The sequence below is a fragment of the Lepisosteus platostomus genome, chromosome 20 (genome assembly GCF_059453375.1).
Source record: "Lepisosteus platostomus isolate fLepPlt1 chromosome 20, fLepPlt1.hap1, whole genome shotgun sequence".
NCBI classification, from domain to species: domain Eukaryota; kingdom Metazoa; phylum Chordata; class Actinopteri; order Semionotiformes; family Lepisosteidae; genus Lepisosteus; species Lepisosteus platostomus.
Genome location: NC_142630.1, coordinates 1,802,399 through 1,820,311, shown reverse-complemented (window position 1 = coordinate 1,820,311; position 17,913 = coordinate 1,802,399). Strand labels below are relative to the sequence as shown.

Genomic DNA, 17,913 nt, shown 5'->3' with positions numbered 1-17,913 from the left:
TTATTTTTTCCTACCACATTTTCACAAAAATGTGAGTATCACCCGTGTAGTGCTGTCGAAACCGTTGCAATGTTAAAGTCATCTGTCTTTATTTTCTTTTTAATATAGGCAACTCTGATGTGACAAAAATGTATGGCACATACAGTATATCGTCTGCTACTATTGGCACGGTAACTAAAAACAACAAAGATATTTAAAACACGCGGAGTAGAAATCTTGTTTTCTACTTATTTGGAGTTTGTCTTCTGAATGTTGTCCCTACATTTATGAATAAACTGCAAAGTTTATTCATCCGCTAAAGATAAAACTAAAGCCACTAAAATATGAAACTGCAAACTTTTAATGCACACATTAATTAAACAGGTTTCATTTTGAATGAAGAGGAAGAAGATTCAAAGCCTAAGCTGGCGTTTTTTCCTGAAGACTTTGATATGTTAATAGAAAAGGCTGGTCAGGTGTGCCTGGCCGATCACATGACCAGCAGAGTGCTTGTGCTCAGGAGTGAGCTGTCCCAGGACACTGACATCTTCACCTGCACACTGCAAACGGCATGCAGCTCGCTCGATTCCCAGAGGTCACCTGGACACAGGAGTGGGAAAGGCGGAGCTGAGAAGGCACTATGTCAGGGCTGTTCACTCCTAGTCCCATCTCAGCCCTAAATGAGATAAACCACCTCGGTTCTGTTCTAACTGAACCAGTGCAGCATCTTTCCCCAGCTTATCAGGTGCTGCTGTTTTAAAAAGCCCTAAGCTGCCCACAGACAACACATGTCCTCCTGGAGCAGGACTGGACAGCCCCACTCTCGGCAACACAAGATGAAAGAGGCAGGATGGCACCCAATGCTCTGGGTTTTATTCTTGTATTCCTGTTTGAATTGCACCATATGGCACTGAGGCACAATGTGCGTGCCTACCCTCCAGAAAGGATTCTGACACTCCAGGACAATGTACAGTAGCTAATCTTGTTCCACCTCTCCCTCTCTGCAAGTCAGATGCATCAGTGTACACATCACTTGGAAAAAAACAGGTATGAGCATGACAGGCGGATGTGAAATTGTACCCATCATGCTGAGTGATGGAAGTTTGAGGAATACAACAGCCTCCCACACCTCAACTCCTTAAATCTGCAGACATTACTGTGGGTCAGGCTGTACGGAGACTCACTGACAACCGACCATGCAGTCTCCTGGTTATAGCTTTGCTTCTGGACACTGGTCCTGGATCAATTATTTACATCCTGTTCTTAGTTGAATGTGATGAGACTGCAAATAGTAATTCAGCCGCCTAAATTTAAAAAATATTCATTAATAATTTTAAAAATATTCAGAGCATTTTCTTCAGATCCACTTAGTTTGGAATAGCCGATGGCATGTTTTTCACTCAGTGTCTCGGCTCAGCTATGAACCCCCGGTGACGGGAGAGAATGAGGAAGTTCATGCAGAGTGCTCTGATCAGCTCTCCTTGGAGCTACAAGTCTTTTAAGACGATGCAGCCCACTGGAAAACCTCAGGGGGGCGCTGTATTGCTGACAGTTCTGGCCACTCATGTGGCCCAAATTATATTTGCTCCTAAAACACTCTAGCTAAGTGCTAATTCCCGGATCCGTGACAATTTCCCTACAGTTTGATTGCCTATTTGATACTTGTAGTGTTAAAATAACGAAAATAATGAAGCAAAGACTTACCGGAATGGGAGCGTGATTATTTTTTTGTACTTTCGTATTTAAATCTGCAATGCCAGCGTCTACGCGAAAAAAAAGGAAATAGAGAACAACATTTCAAAACTGCACACACAACGTATGACGTGGACTTTCGCGATAAAAGTAAGTTATGGAAAAGACAAGTGGACAAATTCAAATCTCAACTAGCAGCAGTCGGTTTTCACGAGGCCTAATACAAGAGGGAAACCGGCAACCGCTCCGTGTGAGCTACGTCCTGGCTGAACACAAGCCATTCAGGCATCGAGAAGTCATAAAAAAGCGTTTGTTGAGGCTTCTGACTTGCTGTTTGGAGATTTCCAAAACAAACATTTTCGGCGAGGTTCAAAGACCTGTTGCCTGAAATGAAAGAGTTTCTCAAGGCGTCTAAACATGGTGAATATGCCCAATTGGAGGATGACCAGTGGCTTCTGGATTTAGCCTTCCTCACAGACTCGACCGAACTGCTGAATGAGCTGAATGTCGAGCTGCAGGGACAAAATAAAAATGTCATCGACAAGATCAGCAGTGTCAACACGTTCAAAAAAGAAATACAGGTGTTCTCAAGTAAGCCTCTCGAAGAGTCAATGCTCACATTAAGGTAGGATATTCTTTTTTCTAAAATGGGGAACATTACTGGTTCACTGTAGCCTGAGTCACTTGCTTTTATTTGCTGTCATTTTAGTGATGGGTATCGTTATTGTACTGATGGGCCCACAGTCTGTTTTCCCCATATCAGAGTTTCAAATTCATGCTGGTAGATCGGGCTGGACAGGCAAATGAAAAAGTAGATCTTACATTAAAAAAGGTTGGGCACCCCTGCTTTTACTATTGCATAAACACTATGTTATGCAATAGTAAAAAGTTATGTTACAGAAAAGAACCAAAATGTCTTGCTAACGCCTTTGGGCCTCTGGTATGATAGAGGCCACGTGGACTGTAGTTGCTTGTTGTCTGTGGTGTTCACAGTCTGCAGTTTCTAACCTGGCAAGATATTACAGCCACACAGGATTCGTCAGTGATTGACAGGCCACGATCTGCAAGACCAGGAATCATGACATCCTGCGGAGATCGGCAGAGAGGCCCGAGTACAATAGCAGAGGCAGGAGTGTCTAGTCACGACAGAGCTTCTCCAGCCTGACTGCAGGGCGGTATATACTGTAGATCCTGGAACGTCACTTACTGTCTTTCCTGTGGGCTCGTCTACAGTAGATGTGACGACATTCCAGACGGACAATAGACAGCTCATGTAAAACAACTTTTTACGACAAGAATTCATCTCAGTCTGTTTTGCTGTGGATACCCTACATGCCAGAAATGAGTTGCATTGAAGGTATGAGGGATAGCACCTGGGGCACAGAGGCCAGTGGAATGTGATAGCTCCCAACAAGACAGCACCTGCAACCTGGAGCAAAGCATGCATCACAGATGTGCAGCTTGCATTGCGCTCCTGGTGCCCTCTTTACTAGACCGTCTGCTTCGCAGGAGATTCCTGCAGACCAGCGCTTACGATGATGATCATGTCAAGCAGTGTAATGAATCTACCACTGCCATGCCTGTTCAATAAAATGTCAGTGCAGGTATTACAAAACAGATTTTTGTCATCTTCCTCCTAGATTGGTGAATTTGTTCTGCAATAGGTGTTGGGTTTCTTTAGATGCTCTGGTCTCATTTCCATAATAGGACCTACTACTGCAGATGGAATTTCTTTCAGGACAAGACTGCTGTCTTATAAGATCTGATACATTTGCCATTTTTAGTGTACTGTGTCATGTGGTCTGTGTATATAGGGATGACATTAGGAATGTCAATACTTCTTCAAAGGAGATGTTTAATAAAACAGTCCTGGTAAGGAAAAAGGTTTGTGTCTTTTAAACACAGTTCACTGAAATACCCAACAATGAAGTGGAAAGCTTTCTCCTGTAATAAAAGCCTCTTGAGCTGAGAAGACATCTGCTTGGCATCCATCCTGATAAGTTATTTTTAGAGATCTGTTAGGAGATACAGTATCATGCATTTTATAAGATTTTTGTTCGTGGACTAATGGGCACGCCTTCAGAACTACTGGGATCATACTTATTGTATATAAAAATCCAAAGACTGTGCCTCAACTCACGTGGATCTTTACTCTTTGACCTCGAAGGAAAACCTTGATTTTAACAGTCACGTGAACAGTCAGTGAACAGTCAGTGAATTCAGTCACGGGCAACTTTGTTTTCAGAAATGTCTTCTACAGCTTTTCACTGTTCAGTTCAGAACACAGGTGTGTGTGTGTGGTCTTTGTGTGCCCAGTGATGGGCTGGTGTCCCCTGTCTTGCTCCCCCATGACCACAAACTGGATGAAAATGGTTGGATCTTGTCAAACAAATTGTTTGGCTGCTTAATTGCTGAGTGGAGAGCTCCTAGTCCTGGTTATCCCTGCACTGGTGTTCTGCTTTATGAGGTTAGTTAATACACACGGCATTTCTCGCAAGCAGCAGCTTTCCCATGTTTAGGTTTTCCAGTTAGCAAATAGTGGCTGAGAACTTCAGAACGACAGCTCCTGGCAAAGCTTTTAAGAAACAAGTTCATTCTTCAGTTTGCTTTTCTTTTGAAAGTAATATCTGGGCACTTCATATTTTAAACATGAGAACAGCTCTCTGTGGTGTCCTAGGGACAGATGACTAGATTATAACACTGCATGGGTTTTTTTTAACTACAGCTGCAATTTTCTGTTTCCAATTATGGTGGAAAATAGGTTCTTTAAGGTACAATCTCTTATGACTAATCCTAGAATAGCTGAAAACTAATAATCATTCACAAATATATTTAAAATCACTCAATGATTCAAGAGAGAAGGGTAAAAGGTATGAAATAATATAAATACATGAGAAATTATATTTAAATTGAGCCCATAAGGAAGCCAGTCTAGCAGATTAGCTATAATGAATATCAGTTAATGCATAATTTTTTTTTATCTGCAGACTTGGAAATTTGGAAGAGAAACGTTATTATTTACTTGTTTCTTCCTTGTAAAAGACGAAAGACAGGCTTAGCAAAGCTGAATTATTCTGGTGCAGAGCAGCAATGCAGAGAGGCCAGTCAGACTCCAACAACAGAAACCAGCAGTTTCAGCTCTTCTCTAAAGGCCTAAGGTCATGTAAAGGAAAAATCCCTTAAAACTAAGAAAGCTGACCCAGGAGGAACATGAACCATCATGTATCAGCCAGATACCAATTCAGTCCAGCTACAACCATTTCAAAGTTAGATGTAACCATGATTGACATTGCATGGTTATTCCATCTATCTGGTTTCTAACCGCTTCTTCCAATTCAGGGTTGCGGGGGAGCTGGAGCCTATCCCTGCAAGCAATGGGTGCAAGGCAGGGTACACCCTGGACAGGACACCAGTCCATCACAGGGCACACACAGACACACACACACCCTGGACAGTCCATCGCAGGGCACACACAGACACACACACACCCTGGACAGGACACCAGTCCATCGCAGGGCACACACAGACACACACACACCCTGGACAGGATGCCAGTCCATCGCAGGGCACACACAGACACACACACACCCTGGACAGGACGCCAGTCCATCGCAGGGCACACACAGACACACACACACACCCTGGACAGGATGCCAGTCCACCGCAGGGCACACACAGACACACACACACCCTGGACAGGACACCAGTCCACCGCAGGGCACACACAGACACACACACTCACACCTGGAAGCTAATTTACCCTATCGGTATGACTTTGGTCTTGGGAAGAAATCGGAGCACCTGGCAAAACTCCCTATAAACACAGGGAGAACATGCAGACTCCGCACAGACAGCACCCCAGGTCCAGAATTGAACCCAGGGCCCCAGTGCTGCGAGGCACCAGTGCATAGCTATGATTGTTATTATTACTAGCATCCTAATTGGCTCATCAGTTCTCTATTTTCTTTCACATTCCTTTTGAAACCTATTGCCCTACTCAAGTTCTGGCATATGTGTATCCAAAGTTATTTGTTTGCAATAAATCAAAATAACTCAATATTTATGTAAAACGCAGAGCTGGGATTGCCCTGCAGAGGGCAGAGTCCTTCCGTGTACAGCGATTGTACTGTGAAATGAGAGCCTTGGATGTTCCAAGTGGGGAACACAGCACACAGCAATAACCAGAGTTGTTGATTCTGCACACAAATGTGTTTATTTCATGAAGAGCAGATTGAGTTTACCACAAGCAAATACATTTGGAATTAAAACGCATATTTTAAAAACAAGTAAAGATGATAGTGTTTTACCGAACAGGCAGGACTGGGCCTGCAGATTGCTATTTGAGAAGAAGCCAAGCTTTTCTCGGACAGACTGTTTTATATGGACGTTTGTTTTACATACATTTTACAACAAAATGGCCACTGTTGAGGGAGAAGCCGATGTTGCAGATGATGATGATGAAGGGTGATCGCTGGGAAGTATGTGTTTGTGGGATGTTTCATTACAGCTACTGCCAGCCCTCAAAAAAGCCCATGACAGACGGCAGTGTTACCTGAGAAACACAACTCAGTCCTTCTCATGGCTACACAACATGCTTCCTCACACTGTGAACAGCTATTATCACACAGTGCCATTCACTGACCTATCCACCCATCCAATTTCCTACTGCTTCTTCCAAGTCAGAGTCCCGCAGGAGTCAAAGTCTCTCCCAGCGGGCACCAGGCACAAGGCAGGGTACACCCCGGACAGGACACCAGTCCGTCACAGCGCACACACAGACACACACAAGCACTCATGCCAGGGCCAGTTTTCCCAGAAGCCAATGAACCTGCCAGTATGTCTTTGGACTGTGGGAGGAAACTGGAGCTCCCGGAGGAGACCCAAGCACACATTTGACCTCCACGCAGACGGCACCTCAGGGCCCCCAGTGCGTCACCCTGCTGCCCTCATTCATCCGCCCATCATCAGACATACACCTGCTCCTTATAGGGATTGCAGCTTTCCAAAGCCCGTTCCAGAAGCACAAGCGTGCCAGGAGGTTTTTGCAACTTATGTACGAAAATACAGCGAAATGAAACCGAGGAAGATGCCAACAGAGAGTACACCCAGGAGCTCCCTGCGCTGCTGAAAGACGGTTTGCGTGCACGCTGGAGGATGAATGAATTATTTCAGGATCTCCGGAGTGACGGCTGCGTGCGTGTGCTGTCACGTCTCGGTGGACGGGTGCTTAAGCAGAGCTTGAAATGAGTGGGTCCCCAGCCCACAAGCACCCACGCCCAGCTTATGCGGGGCCGCACTCTGTCATTTCAGCGAGCGTCGAAATAAACCAAGAGCACTGACACTATAAATTGAGTGCCCAGCAATCTCCAAAACAGAGATGTCCTGAAGCTAAAAAATCTCGGGCCAAACATTTTTTCACAATCCCATCTTTAATTTATACTAAATTTCCAGTGGTAGATGTAGGAAAATATGACCCCTGTATTGGTTTTAAGTGCCACATCCCTATAATGCGTTTGCCGTCTTGCCCTGATTCTTTCTGGATTTGAGTTTGCAGGGTTCCCTTTACCGAGCGATACGCAAGCTTTTAATTAAAGAAATCACCGTTGCAATCAAGGACACGCTGCATTAACCTAAGTTTTGGATTCACTGTGTCTCTTCGCGATAGAAAAATAGTTTGTTTAAATGCAGATAATGAAATACTTCCTGCCTTTGATCGGGCGCTTCGCCACCAGTCACAAAAAAAACGTTTTTTTGTTTTTACAGGTTAGCTAATTTAATCATCGAGTACTGATCTGAGCTGTATGAATAAGAAGATTTTTTTAGAAGTCTTAACTTTCGCTGAAATGAGGAAATGACTAATGCAGCCACATAGAATTCGCGTTTATACAGGAATTATGAAGGATTCAGAATGGTCAGTGTGGAAAGTTAAAATATTGTCTGGAAAGAGATGAAGAATCGCAGACCGTCCCGCCACTGTTCTGCATGAAGTTAGGAAGTAAGCTGATCCGCTAGCGAGTGGTGGATTGAGTTTTTCCTCTAAGTTTAAAAATACCACAACGGGGCGGCTTTTATGAGGAGAGAAATTTTGCATGTGCTTTCCAAACGAGCAAGGGAAAAAAATATTAACCGCGATAGCTCGACTGGAAGATGTTTTAAGTTATTTTAGTCTTGCTTCTGAGCTCTGTCTTGCGCTTTCTAAGGTGAACGAGAGTTTAAGTTCAGGCAATTGAAATGTATGAATTATTCAGAAAGCATTTATGATCTCTGTTTTGTAAAGAAGACTTTTATGTTTCATGTTCGTCGAATTTACAGGATTATTAACTGGAAGGGAAGAGAAACGATCAGCCAGGAGCCGCTCTCCGGGGAGAGAAGACCGGGTATTGGTCGTGTGTAGTCCTGTGAAGATGATGTGGAGGCACGTTGTCATGGTGAGCCTGAGCCTGTCTCTCTGTCTGATCCACTCTTCGTACCCACAGGTGAGTGCTCCTGTCGTACGGCTTCTGCAGTGCACAGTTCAGCACGTTTAAAGGCGTTGATACACCGCGTTGATCGCATGTGCTTTTAAAAAAAACGTCATTCTTGTATTGCAAAGACCCGTTTTGCATGTTCCGTGCCTACTATATAAGCAATGAGGAGAAAATCTCAATACAGTGTTTGAAATTATACTCCATGGAAGGGCTGAGCTAGGTATATCCGCTGCAAACATTTCATAGAAGATGCCGGCACGTTTTCTATTTGGCTTGTGTCTGCACTCAGCAGTAACACTGCACTTCACAATCGCTTGCAAGATACTGTACTGTATGTAGAGATTTGTAGACATTCCTTTAAGTGTTTTTTTCTTATGCACAATGCACTTAAATAATGTTTCCTTTGTTTTATAGATGATGCATATTAATGGGGTGTTATAGCCTGCTAGATATTAATTATACTGCTGAATTAAGATCTCGTGCTGCTACACATTGCTGTCTGCAAAACAATACATTGCATCTCACAAAGTTATCTAATTTGAATAAGATTAAATTAATACAAGACATAGATCTGGTTCAAGCAGCTCAAACAGAAATCTCAGCTCAAAACCTGACAAAACCCCCTGCTGTTTCCTGGCACTGGTCTGAGTGAGCACTTGACTCTGATAAGCGTTAAAAGTTTTTGGAAGCATTAGAAAGACTCTGGTGTTTCAGGAGGAGATTAGGAGAGATTTGCAGCTGAAAAGAGGCCTGTGAAAATCAGTATTGAATGTCAGGCTTTACAAGGCGCTGTCTGCAGGGCGTTTACTGTGAGCTGGGAGCGCTGGTGCCCAGGCATCTCCATCACAGACGCCCTCATGAAAACATCTCCTCTGTACCTCCTGCAGACTGACGAGAGAGTGACATTTTAACAAGTGAGCATCGAAATCTCACACGCAAGCCTGACACTGTCAAGACCCTGAACTATTTATAGACCCTGAGCTCTGGCTCTTCTTGTGCAAGGGGTGAGGGGGGGCCTGGGTGATCGCAGTACCTCTGTGCCCCTCAATCGCTGCAGGCAGGATCGAGAGCAATAGGAATGAAGACAACACTCACTGATTCCCACATCACACATCAAACACATACTTCTCACAATGAAACTATAACAGTATTTTGCGCCCTTCACCTCCAGATCTTTTGACCAGTGAGAGAGCTGTCTCAGTTTGAAACTGGGCGGATTGCTTCACTAGTCTGGAGCTCAATAAATAGAGCAGAAGCCTGGAGAGAGCTAGATTCATTAAGTCTTGGAGACAGCAGTGATGGTAGTAAAATCTCTGGAAAAAATTAGACTTAGTTTGTCATGTAGCTCAGAGGACCCATTAAACTTTTGATGAAGATCGTGAAATTTGTGCATTTAAGGGAGGATCATAGCCCACAGTGAACTCCACACTCGAAGGTTGTCTTTTTAGCGATTCCACTTTTCAAGACAACTGAGATTAGTTGCAGGGGCAGTCAAAGCGTTTGAGTATTAGATGCAAACCTAGGCCCACAGTGGGTGCACAGGGAGAGTGAGAGTACAGAGAGGCTGTTACAATCTGTCCACCTAACCAGACACATTCCAAGCTCCTCAGCAACATAGAGGAGTGCACCATGTCTCTGCAAGTCCCTGGAGGACTCTGTACTGCCGACAGCGCTGAGCCAGTGTGGAACAGCTTGTGACATGACCCAGGCACCCCCTCACAGGGTCTTGGCCACAGAATCCAGCCTGCACTCAGAGAAACAGATCTTCCCGACCTGTTAAATCTTTCGGTTGGATCTGTCTGAATTGGGCGGCTTCAGCGAGCATGGAGAGTCTGAGTGCTCCTTGCGTTGCTGGCTCTGGTGATGGAAGGGCTTGTGCTGTCTTAAAAGTCTCCTTCTCTCCAGGGCGGCACACACACACACACACGCACACACACAAAAACACACACACACACACACACACACACACACACACACACACACACACACACACACACACACACACACACTAGTCAGAGGTTTCCCAGTAGCAGGGCTCCACATCAGTATGTAAACCCCACTAACACAGCAGCTCAGCTTAGCACCCAGTCTTCTTCAATTTGAGAACCTAAGAATCTGTTTGGTGTCATAATAATAATGATGATAATAATTTCTAAAGTGCTTTATCCCATACAGGGTCACACACACAGGCATGCTCACACCAGGGCTGATTCTGCTAGAAGCCAGTTAACCTGCCTCTATGTACAGTATATGGGAGAGAGTGGGGCTGTGGGAGGAAGCCAGAGCACCTGGAGGCACAGGGAGAACAGACTCCACACAGATAGCTCTCCAGGTACACGACTGAGCCCAGCACTGCAAGGCAGCAGTGCTAGCCACTGTGCCTGCCTACCACGCCTGTGCAATAGGAGTCAGTTTTACTTCTTAAAATATGGAAGAGCTATCTCTGACAAGTCAATATTTTCTATCTTAGTAACCTCGTTTCAGATAAAGAAGGGCAGTCCTTGTGCATCTGTCTGTATGCAGCTTGTATGTGCCTTGGGAATAGTCCTGGAAGGGCTCAGCCCCTGACCCGCGCCTGTCAGACAGCCCAGGTGTCTTCCTCAGAGCCTGCCGATTTAATCCGCCATTCTGGTGGCTCACCGCCTTTGAGGAGCCCAGAGTGGCAAACCGTTTCCCTGCTCACCGCGCTACGGCGAGGCATGAGCGCCAGAAGAATTTTAACAGCCTGTTAATTCGGGACAACATTCAGCATACCCTCGACACTGTTTGGGCTGGCATACTGTCATGTCCACAGACTTTTCAGAAGTAGAAAAAAAACAGAGAAGACCAACATCCGTATTTATTTTGGGGTCTTTTTGATCCTGAGTTCTTTTGCAGTGCGAGCTCAGTTGAAAGTTTGTTTTTCAGGGGAGCGTCAGGGCTGGAACAGCCTGGCGTCTCTGAGCCTCCTGTTTTTTTTCCAGCGCGATGAACAGAGAAACTCCACTGCCCCCTCTTCACTCCGCCTTTAGCAGCTCCCTGCTCAGGTTCTGGTGCCCCTTGGCGCAGGTTAGCACAGACTGGCCATTCTGCTCGGAGACAGACCCTGTTTTCAAACTGGCCCAGAAGTCACCTGAGCCCACTTCCTTCTGACACCTCCCCCGCCACACACACACACACACACACACACACACACACACACACACACACACACACACACACACACACACACACACACACACACACACGCACACAGGGCTGTTTCATTGTCCTCCCACGCAGCACCATGATCAATGGCGTCTTTCTTCCTTGCCCTCTCCTGCACACCCAAAGACTTCCTAAATACAAGCGCTTACGGAAAGCTGGGTTTAAACAGAATTAATCGGCACGTCTTGTGGGAATCTAGTGGTGAAAAATAGGCTACTTTAAACGCAGTTCACATTACAGCGATGTAAATGTGCAGTAAAGTGCATCTGAATGACAGAGGTGTTTTCAAGGGTCACTTCATTCTGACTGAATTTGAAGAACCCACAGGATAGTTAGGATCAGTCAGCTCTCTCAGTTTGCAGCCAAATGCACAGCTGCACAGATTCCAGGCTGCCTGCTGACTGCTGCTGACATCAGTAACGGACAGGCGTCTCCTCCAATCAGTGCTGAGCCCCTGCATGTCGCTGCAGAGCTCGCAGTGGGTCTGCAGACGAAGGGCTCAATGGTGGGTGAGCAGCGGGCTGTGTGAGTACAGGGGGCTTTGCTGTGAGTCCTTGTGGAAAGACAAAAATGACAATTCCAGCTGGGGTGGATCCTTAAGAAATATCCTGAAAAATTGTAAAATCACATATTTTCATGGAAACGATCATCAAAGGGTGGCATGGTGGCCCAGAGGACAGCATTGCTGCCTCACGGCACTGTGGTCCTGGGCTCAGTTCCTGGGGTGCTATCTGGTGGAGTTTGTATGTTCACCCTATGTCCATGTGGGTCTCCTCCAGGCGCTCCAGTTTCCTCCCACAGTCCCAAGACATGCTGGTAAGTTAATGGGCTTCTGTAGAACTGGCCCTAGTGTGAGTGGGCCTCTGTTTGTGTCTGTGTGCCCTGTGATGGACTGGCGTCCCATCCGGGCTGTATCCTGCTTTGTGCCTGTTGCTTGCTGGGATAGGCTTTGGCTCCCCAGTGACCCGGTACTGGATAAGGTGGTTAGAAACTGGATGGTTGATAATGTGAACCTGTAACAATCTGTGGCTAAGGGGAAAAAAATAATAATGTGAAAAAATGATCATTTATAGAATTGCTACGTCCATCTTTATGAAAGAACTATTCACCAACTGCCAGGGGACATCCATTATAATGCACACCCCTGAAGAAAAAACACATACAGGGTAAGACAGGAGTAACTGTCCCGTGGGGTACAGACCTTTGCTTGATGTGAGGAGGAAGATGGAGGTAGACACAGGCCAGGGTTTGTGAGTCCTGCCCACATTACCACCAGGCTCACTTTCCCTTCTTCCACGAAGAACAGTAGTACAGTACGTAGCCCGCCACAAAACTGCTGGCCATCCCTGAGCCTCCTGAAGCAGCCCCGTGCCCAGGCTGTGTTTGTGCTCCTCCTGCAGGACTGTCCCAGCAGGCAGGACCTGATGAGCTCCCTGCGGCAGGCTCACAAGCTGCTGTCTGCCCATGAGGCTTCCTATCTGCAGAGCCTGCGCACGCTGAGGAAGAAACTCAGCCTCCTGCAGGGCGCGGCACTCAGGCTGGCCAGCAGGAGCAATGGTAAGTCCCCAGTGCTGTCTGAGAGTGGGGCAGGGCAGAGTAATGAGAGGCTGCCTTGTGTTTAACTGCATCTCAGCTGGAACAGGGGATACAAACACAACTATTGCACAAAACATGTTTTCTCTCTCCATCCAAATTGTCCTAGAAGACACAAAAGCCCTTCTAGATTGAACTCAGACAGGATCTTATTGCCAACTCATTATTGTATTGTAATCTGCTGCTAGCTTCTCTCTTTTTAGAAGGAAACGGTACCATTAGTTCTGGAGGAAATGTCATCTTACACTAAAACTCTAACAGCACCATGAAGACGGCCACCATCAATCACGATAATTAGCAACGAGAGAGGGGAGGTCACAGGAAGAGTCTTTTCTGTCACTTATCAGATTGGGTCATGAATGAATGCACTGTTGGGAGCAAAAGATAGGATGCCCTTTTTAAAGCATTTTATAAAAGTCTTGAAGTTCTCAAATCCGATGTAAAACATTTTCTGGGTTTAGTTTTTGATTTCTTGAAGACCAGCACTGGCCAGTGTGGTGACAGCTGGGTGTGTCTTGAGCGTGTGCGCTGTGTGTAGATGCAGTATATACAGGGCTGGTGGTGCTCCTTCACTCAGCGCTATGAGCCTCCTGCTCCACTTCATCACCGCCTGCTGTGGGTGTAGCCAGCTGTCCTGGGACCCGTGTCTTTCCCCCCGCAGGGACTTGTCCCACACTGGACACACCCGCCAACGGCAGGAAACTGGGGAAGGCGATGGCCGTGGGGCACGAGGTGCACTTCCTGTGCGAGCCGGGGTTCGAGCTGGTGGGCTCGGAGACCAGGGTGTGCCAGGAGTCCCTGAGCTGGAGTGGCCAGCAGCCCTCCTGCACAAGTGAGTCCCAGGACTGTCCCCTCCGTCTCCTTTGCGTTGATCCTGTTAAATGTCACAGTGTCGCTCATTTAATTCCACTCTCTTTTCCAGCTGGGCTTTGTGTAAAAGGTTTAGGTTCTGTGTCAAACCCTCAACCTAACTGCCCCTGAAACTCTTTACTTTTCTCACTTTGAACATCTTCTGACCTAAGAGCCATGAACATGCTGGAAGTGCTGTATAATCTCATAAGACCCATTCCCCAAGTAAGCTTGTCTAGACTGTGATTACCATATATGGAACCAAAACAAAATAGAAAGGAAGTCATTAGGCAGAGGACAAAACCCTCCTGAGCATGTAAGCATTTTTCTCAGTGTGATGTCGATATTCTGTCTTATTCTTAATGTTACTTTAGACCATTAGATGGCTGACAGTCTATAAACTTATCAAGGTCACTGAAATCACCAATGCGCAAATCCCTTTGTCCTCTGGTCTCAGTGGGAGCTCAAAACCCTTTTGTTCTGTTTAGATATAAATGAATGTGCTCAAACTCCCTGTCTGAATGGAGGAACCTGTGTGGATGAGGTCAACCAGTACATCTGCATGTGTCCCAAAGGCTGGACTGGCGCCAACTGCCAGACCCCATCACTGACCTGTAAGTACAGCGGGGCACATGCAGGACACCAGAGGTCAGTGAGCAAACAGACAGGTGGCCAGCACTTAAGCAATTGGCACACGCTCTGGCCTGCGCCATTAAAATGTCTGTTTGCTGACGACAGCACCTGGAACAAACTAAAACCCGAATGATTTATTGTGTAATTTTTTTAATAGAAAAACTAGAATGTTTTTTAGTGGCACAGTGGTGCAGTGGTTAGCGTTGCCCTGCTGGGGCCCTGAGCTCTTCTGCCATGTGATCTTTAGTGACCCAGCAATCACCACCTCTGTTTAAATCTGATCTGAAGCACTTCACTCCCTCCTCCACAGTGTCCCTGGACAGAACAAGGGGCACTGGTTTGGAACCCTTGTGCTGGGGGAGGAGCACCACCTACTGGTCCTCCAACCAGCAACGTGCTTTCCTGAAGTGCTCTTTCACCAAGTACTGTCCAGGCCCTGTCCTGCTTAGCTTCTGAGACCCAGCAAGAACAGGATACAAGTCTGCCACACTGAAATCAAGCAACAGAAAGTTATATTCATCTTCAGTAGTAACTTCGAAACATTCAGCCTGTTTTTTCTTGCTGAACAATGCTGTGCTGGCTTTGATGTCCTTGACTGTAGCATTTTTATTCTGCAGACAGGCATGTTAAGAGAAAGGGTAAATGAACCTGACAAACAGGTGCCAGGTTTTAGCAGTTAGCTTAGGATGCACAATGTAACGATGTTAGTAAAATAACCCAAAGTGATCAGAAAGCATTGAAATCTCTTCTTCCTCCGAACCCACGTGCACCGATATGACTGCATGAGCACGGAGACGTTGCCTGTGGCCCTGCTGGCCATGTCTTCTCTCCCCGCAGACTGGAGCGTCCTGACCAACTCCTCCTCGGCCTCCAGCCGGCTGTCCCACTGCACCCAGCTCCAGGGCTCCACGCACTGCACCTGCGAGGCCGGCTTCACCCTCTCCGGCCACGACAGCAGCCTCTGCACGGGTGAGCAAGAGCTCAGCCTCGACCGGACCGACCTCTGCACACACACGGCACCTTAATGCTGACTGGTATCCTCGCTCTTTGTGCAGGTAGGGTTGGAAATACGTCTGCCAGCACCCAGTGGCTGAGTCAGGTCCAGGTTTATTGGCTGTTGCATAAAAGTCACTTTTGCCTAAGCATGGTGCACTCTGATTTGGTGTTGTGCTTGCAAACAAAACCTGCAGCTGGTGAAGTCAGGAAGACTTCCTGCTCGTACGCAGGGGGAATCGCATTCATGCCCCTGGACTCACTACATCCACCACTGTAGTGCCCATTCCCAGGACAGCGCAGCGGAGCCATTGCGGTTTCTCTACGTGGCTGAAAGTGCAGGGAAGTGCAGAATCGCCGTCTCACGTGAAGCTCAGGGAGGCGCGTGTGGAACCCTGGCCAGAGACGCAGTCGGCCTGGCGCGGGAGGCTCCGTGGCTCAGGGTGGCCGCCTGACCGCTGTGGACGTGCGAGTGTCAGTGTGTGTGTTTCAGACATCGACGAGTGCGCGCTGTTCCGCTCCGGGAGGACGGGGCGGCTCTGTGTGCACGCCTGCGTCAACACCGCCGGCTCCTACCGCTGCGCCTGTCCCGCCGGCTACGCCCTCGCTCCCGACCAGCGCCGCTGCAGAGGTCAGCAGGACACGCCGCGCACGAAACACGCGCCCGCCCCGCCCCGCCGCCTGTCCTTTCTAACGCGGCTGTCTCCCCCGCTGCCTGCGCACGTGTGCAGATGTGGACGAGTGTGCCAGCCGCCAGCACAACTGCACCCGCGAGGACGTGTGTGTCAACACGTACGGGGGCTTCCAGTGTGTGCGCCCCGAGTGCCCCCGCCCGAAGAGCAACGCCACCTACGTCAAGACGTCCCCCCTGTGAGTGCCCTTCCCGCCGCCTCTCTCCCCGAGCAGCAGCAGCAGCACCGGCAGCCCTGAGACTGAAGCACACCGAGCGCCTGGGGCTGCCAGTCCATCCCTCTTCTGACCACTGTGTCCATCAGGGGCGCGGGGGAGTGGGGTACGCCCTGGATGGGCCGCCCTCAGACACAGGCACACACACTCGCACCAGGGCCAGTGGTCCCACGAGCCAATTATCCCGCCAGCACGTCTGTGGACTGTGGGAGGAAATATACAAACTCCACACAGATTGAACCAGGGCCAACGCTGAGCACTGCGCTGCTCTTGACAATATTAAAAATACACAAAACACACAAAAAAGATTAGACACACTTGTGACACGCTGAGAGGATGTCAGAGGGCGCCCGGGCAGTGTTGTCATGAGGTCCCCCCTCGTCTGCTGTGTCCCTGCAGGCGCTGTGAGCGCAGTCCCTGCCCTGTGGACCAGCAGGCCTGCGCACAGGCCCCCAGCTCCGTGTCCTTCCACTACCTGCCGCTGGTGTCCAACCTCTCGGCGCCGCGAGTGCTGTTCCGGGTGTCGGCGGCGCGGGTGCTGGGGGACAGCCTGCGCTTCGGGCTGCTGGGAGGCAGGGGGCGCCGCCACTTCACCGTCCAGCGCTCCGACCGGCGCACGGGCCAGCTGCTCCTGGTCAGCCCGGTGAAGGGCCCTGCCACGCTGGACGCGGAGATGGAGATGACCGAGCTGGAGAGGGGGACCGTGCTCGGCCGCTACATCACCAAGGTCACCCTTCTCGTGTCGCCCTATGACTTCTAGCGCTGGAGGACGGACAGACACACAGAGGAGCCCAGCTCACGGCAGAAACCACCCCCGTGAGAAATACTCTCCATCTTTCCGTTCGTAACGTTCAGGATGCAAGCTTTCTTTTCCAAAGGAAGACCTTATTGCCAAAGTTCTACTACAGACTACAGTTCTTATTTAATCTAACCAGATCTAATCCTCTTGAGGCGATAGCTAAGTACTCTCCAGCACACAATCCGTGGGCACTGCTGTAAAAATTACATTTCCAGGTGACCAAGCTGATTGCGATTATTTTGCGATTATTTTTATTAGTATGAAACTCTGAAAGGTGTATTGGGTTTTGTAAGTGATTGCTGCAGTGCATTTGCCTCTATTTAGAGAAGATGCATTCTGTCTGTGACGGCAACAATGTTGATAGTGGTATCTCCAAACCACAGAAGCCCCTGGGGTGGATTGTGTCAATAACCAAGCTGGGAGGTTAATGTAGCCATCAGGGTGCAACTTAAAAATAAACCTCAAGCAACGTGGGGTCGGTGGGATGCAGGTTCACCAGAGATATTGGCTTGTTGACTCGAGCAGACAGGCTTCTTTCGAACTCTCCCACGGTTCCCGGTCACCATTCACCAGATGTAGTTTTTTTTATTTGTTTTTGCATTTGTAATTCCAACTACAACAACACCAGCAGAAGAAGATTGATGCTTCCCAGCAATACTGCAGGAACTCCAGTTACGCATTTCAATGAATAAAGCTTATTTTATAGTTTATGCGTTCTTAGTTTTGTTTTCATGTGGCAGGGTGTGACCCATGTGATTAAGGTGTGCTATCAACATTAACAGTTCAAAACATGAATACAAACCTTAATGAGGTATT

General features: G+C 47.8%; 1 protein-coding gene across 3 annotated transcripts; it reads left to right on the top strand.

The window, feature by feature from the left end:
• The first annotated feature begins 1,542 nt into the window (after window positions 1-1,542).
• Window positions 1,543-17,807, top strand: LOC148644230 (fibulin-7-like). Of its 3 annotated transcripts, none has more exons than XM_088614462.1 (9): window positions 1,543-2,296; window positions 7,984-8,147; window positions 12,725-12,881; window positions 13,579-13,749; window positions 14,255-14,380; window positions 15,237-15,368; window positions 15,886-16,023; window positions 16,124-16,262; window positions 16,698-17,807. In XM_088614462.1, exons 2-9 carry the CDS (start codon window positions 8,076-8,078, stop codon window positions 17,056-17,058), a joined length of 1,296 nt encoding a protein of 431 aa, XP_088470588.1. In that variant the 5' UTR covers window positions 1,543-2,296; window positions 7,984-8,075; the 3' UTR covers window positions 17,059-17,807. The 3 variants fall into 3 exon arrangements, with proteins under 3 accessions (XP_088470588.1, XP_088470586.1, XP_088470587.1); XM_088614460.1 differs by lacking the exon at window positions 1,543-2,296 and adding an exon at window positions 7,456-7,666; XM_088614461.1 differs by lacking the exon at window positions 1,543-2,296 and adding an exon at window positions 7,679-7,871.
• Window positions 17,808-17,913: the final 106 nt, after the last annotated feature.

Excerpts from the sequence above, each read along its gene's own strand:
- LOC148644230 (XM_088614460.1), top strand. Across the intron at positions 15,369-15,885 it reads CGACAGCAGCCTCTGCACGG|ACATCGACGAGTGCGCGCTG; the intron begins GTGAGCAAGAGC and ends TGTGTGTTTCAG. Across the intron at positions 16,024-16,123 it reads CGACCAGCGCCGCTGCAGAG|ATGTGGACGAGTGTGCCAGC; the intron begins GTCAGCAGGACA and ends GCACGTGTGCAG.